The sequence below is a fragment of the Anarrhichthys ocellatus genome, unplaced genomic scaffold, assembly GCF_004355925.1.
Source record: "Anarrhichthys ocellatus isolate YVR2014 unplaced genomic scaffold, GSC_Weel_1.0 scaffold4, whole genome shotgun sequence".
Taxonomy (NCBI): Eukaryota; Metazoa; Chordata; class Actinopteri; order Perciformes; family Anarhichadidae; genus Anarrhichthys; species Anarrhichthys ocellatus.
In genome coordinates, this window is record NW_022280034.1 from 7,360,685 (window position 1) to 7,365,094 (window position 4,410).

At 45.2% G+C, this 4,410-nt stretch overlaps 1 protein-coding gene across 21 annotated transcripts in view; it reads left to right on the forward strand.

Annotated features, from left to right (window-relative positions):
* The window catches only part of tcf7l2 (transcription factor 7 like 2), an 87,025-nt gene that overhangs the window by 36,966 nt on the left and 45,649 nt on the right, over positions 1-4,410 (forward strand). For 14 of the 21 annotated variants that reach the window (XM_031843668.1, XM_031843669.1, XM_031843665.1 and 11 more), the window contains exon 5: positions 264-323. The exons of the other annotated variants lie outside the window; for them this stretch is intronic. In XM_031843668.1, coding sequence (XP_031699528.1) covers positions 264-323 — 60 coding nt within the window. The remainder of the gene's footprint in view (positions 1-263; positions 324-4,410) is intronic. 21 annotated transcript variants of the gene reach the window in all.

Here is a 4,410-nt window from a genome sequence, read left to right on the forward strand (position 1 = left end):
GCAGCATGCTATAAAAGGCTGGTGAGTCGAGCCATAGCCTCTCTGTGTGTCGGGGTCACAGCGAGCCAAACTGTTGTGCACACGTACACATGCTCTATGTGGGTATTCTATTTATTTGTGTGTGTGTGTGTGTGTGTGTGTGTGTGTGTGTGTGTGTGTGTGTGTGTGTGTGAGAGAGAGAGAGAGAGAGAGAGAGAGGGGGATTGAGAGATGGAGAGCTGATATAATTGTGTGACTTGGGAACATCCATCTTTGCCTTTCAGGGGCCCTTCTGCTGGGAATTCCCCGGACAGTCAGATCTGAGCCTTCACCAATTTCATTTGGTGAGAGACCTTTGAATTCCAAAAATATCTTGTTGGATTTTTTTGGCTGATTCCACACGCAAATTAACAACTGATAATTGATGATTTTTAAACAAAAATAACCTCAATTCTGGTGATGATGATGATGATGATGATGATGATGCTGCTGATGATAATCCTGCTGTGTTGTGCTTTTGTGCTATAATTCAGTGCTGCTGCTTTGTTGCTGGTGTGCTTTTTAATGTCTGAAATGTCAATCAGGTGATGGGATGTTTGTGGGGGAGGGATATTTTGGATGGTACATGCATTTCAAGTGCTGACTTAAAATCTTAAACCTTAAAAGAGAGCCTCACTGGGTAGTCGAGGTGTTTTCTGTGTGTTAAAGATTCTATTTGCCTACTTTATTTGTCTTGTGACTAACCGGTCTCAGTCTCCGGATCGTTTTGGTTTAATGGTAACATCCGTTTTAGCTTTGGGAGTCATTGTGGGTGTATTTGGTTTGAATTAGCCTCAAATCCACCAGCAGGAGAAGGCAGTCTTTGTACTTCATTGAGAAGCTGTTGTGCTGTCTTTATTCACAGCATCTGGGCCTGAATGTAGGACAGAGAAGACATGTCATGTGAGGACAAAGTGTTGACATCTACTGGTTGAAGATTTGGATAAAAGATAAACCTCACCAATAAATCATGCTTTATTGTGCAAATAGAAAAGTAACGCTGCATGTTATCTAGTCCTTGTCCTGCAACCTTTAAAAAAAAAAAATCACTTTAATACAAGCTGTAGTTTAAAGGAAGTAGAACTTGAGGGTAAAGTTAGTTTGAGTTCTCTGTGAGCTGACATGCGGAGGACTTCAGCGAGCCTTGTTTTGGGTTTGTTCAGTTCATCTGTGTGAAGCTGGATAGATGCTGGCATTATGATACCCAAAGGGCAATTTATTAATCTCCTCTGAGGCGACCGTGGCTCCGTGGATTGCCTGCTTGAATTGTTTGACTAATCAATTGCTTGTTGATTTTGCACACTCTGCAGGGCATTTGTTGCCAGTGAATAACACAAGTCAAAAGAGAGAGAAACAGGTAAATCATGCTTTATTGTGCAAATAGCTATTAATACAACGGTGTCGTCTCCGAGGATTTAGAAGAAAAATAAGTAACAACAATCCCCTTGTCAACCTGCTGCCTGACTCCTCTCCTTCTCTTTCACATGTGCCTTTGCTAGAACTTGTTTGACAAGGTCTGGCAGGATCACTGTTGGGTGTGCCTGTCTTTCTGCATGCGTGTCTGACAAACACACCTTTGTCTACACCAGCGTGTGTGTAGTATTGTTGCTTCTAAGGTGTGACTTGAGATTTAGATGACAGGTAGTCAGAGCTAGGTCAGGCTATAACTTTCATGTGTTTGCATACAACAACGTGCACTTATCTAACCCAGAGACTTGCAGGCCAGATATTGGGCAAGAAGAACAACTCGGAAGGCTTTTAGAGAGTCGGAGTAATCATGATTTGGCCATAGTTCATTTGCACAAAGAAGTAGGATCAAGGTTCAGAAGTCTTATTGATAAATAATCTAATTTATGACGAACCACTCCCTAACAGACCGGCAATGTCTCCAGATTGCACGATCTCCGGCTCCGTTCTGCGGCCGGCCCGGTGAGCGACAACAGACTCGGCGAGCTCCCTACGCTACTGTATTAACGCTGGAGGCCGTTTCACAGGGGAACTTGTTTTGACAGAACTCCAGGTGTCTCATTGTTGGGGGCTGGCATGGTTCAACAGATTTACCAATTAGCACTGGGCTGAGGGCGCAGGAAGGGTGGGGAGCGGAGAAGAGGGGGTGGGAAGAAGTGAAACGGGGGGGGATGAGGAGGAGGAGGGAGAATGGATGAGGCGGATTTGGCCGCGGTGATGGAATGAGGTTTTGAGCGAGAGGTGCTGCTAGGGGGAAGGTGTGGAGGGAGGGGAGGGGAGGGGGCGGAGTTGTGACCATACGGAGGCAGGCTGGTGTAAGGCGATTCGTGACCTGGTTTTTTTGTTTTTTCCTCCCAGCAGCAGCAGCGTGGAAGGGGCTGAGGTTTGTAGCTGAGCCACAAAGCGGAGGGGAACTTTGTAGAGAAAGAAGAAGAAGGGGGCAGGAGGGCAGCTGAGGAAAAGGGGGAGACTCGCTGTTAATACGTGAAAAGTTTTGTCTCAACATACACCTTATCTTAGCTGAGATCTTTCTCACTTTAGGTACGTCCTCGATGAAATATATTTTGAGTCATTTGTTATCGATAAACTCCTGACACTTGATTATGTCGTACACGTTGCCAACACACATCTGTCGGCAGGAGCGTTGGTTTGTTTTTGCTGCGAGTCCCCCTTGGCTTGCTGTCCTCACTCTTGTACGAGGCAGAATTGTGTGGGATTAAACACGATGTTATTACTCCCACTAACCCTCGTTGTTATTCCTCAGAAATGTCTGCCCCTTTTTCCAGGAAGTTTGGAAGTGAACTTTTGAAAACTGGGTGATGTGATTTAGTGAATATCCCAGAGGTGGCCTGCAGAATTTGCAGAGTAGTTTTGGGCTTGTTTTGAGTGATATGACACTGATACACGTGCATTGTATGCATGCAGTATTGACAGCCTTTCTGAAGTTGAGAAAAGTTTCACTTTTTAGAGGAGCATGCTTTTTTTTTTTTCGTGTGTGGGTGTGTGTGTGTGTGTGTGTGTGTGTGTGTGTTCGAGCCGACCAATCACAACAAAGGAAAGTCAGGCCTTCTCTGTCTGTAGGTAGCTGTCAGCTCACCACAACAACCAGACTAAAACTGTGATAGCAGAGGAGAAGTTAGGTTCGTCTGATAGTTTAGCCTGCAGGCAACGCATGGGGTGTCTTGTCTGAGTCACTGTTCGATATACCGGGGACATAAGTCATGCTCGTGGCAGCCAGTCTTTAGGGAAACTATTGACCTGGGTTCACAATACAGTCGTCGAAGTTTAATGCTCGACTTTTGGCTTTAAAGTTTCAAATGAAGTCAAAGTTAAGTATTATTGGTCTCTAGGAAAACTTTATACATACCATAACAGGGCCTTTAAGAATATTCAGCATTGCTGTGAGTTAGAAAGCTTCACTCAGTATAAACGGTCCAAACTCAGAGGACTGAATTCAGTTGCTTTTTTAAATATATATTCATAAATATACTCTTTACCAGTGCTGATACCCATATATTGTGGGCTACCAGGGCTATGCCAAGATACATTAAGACATTAGTATTTCCTCAAAGCAATCAATAATCAGGTGTTTCAAGAATGCACCAAAGCAGTTATTGCTGCGGCCTCAATTCTAATCAGATCTCTGCGCCGCCTCACGAATCCTGATTCTGGTTTCGTAATGACTTAGCGTTGAGCGATACCACAATTGCTATGGCGACTCTCTGCTGTGTACATATGTACAATCAGCTGGCGATTGAGAGTGATGGAGACAGCCTCTTGGACAGGGAGAGAAGATGGGGGGGGGGGAATATGAAGCCCCGCCAAATTCCCCAAAGAACAAATCGCAGTTATGGATGAATACACTGTCACAGTCAAATTTGACGGTGTGTGTGTGTGTGTGTGTGTGTGTGTTGAAGACGGAGGAATGCTGAGTGATTCCAGAGAGCACTTAAGCCGCCTTGAATTCAGTTTTGTGTTCCCACCCGCGTTATAAGGGAGAGGGGCTTTTCTTTGGAGTTTGCGAGGGTAAACATTGGGTATCTGCTTTCTGAGTCGTTTAGCATGGTCCTCCGTCACCTTCCTCATATATTCTAAACAATGTTTTCCGGTTTGTCGGGCCAGCCCGAACGAGACTATCCCCCCAATTTATTTGATTTTGTTCCTCTTGGCAGTTCCACTGAAGACCTATCTGAACTCTTCGTGGATTTGTTTGGCTCCGGTTTTGATGTGCGTGTTGTTATTTTCTTCTTCTCCGTCTCCCGAGTGTGTGTAGTCGACGGTGCCTGAGTGCCAGGTCCTGCTTTTGTCTCGGCCCAGGGAAGGAATTTGATGAGAGACTTATTTTCCTACCCAGTCAGTTCCTTTGAGCTCTCTCCCCCCCCCCGTCCCCCTTCCCTCCTGCTATTACATGACTGATTCCCGTGA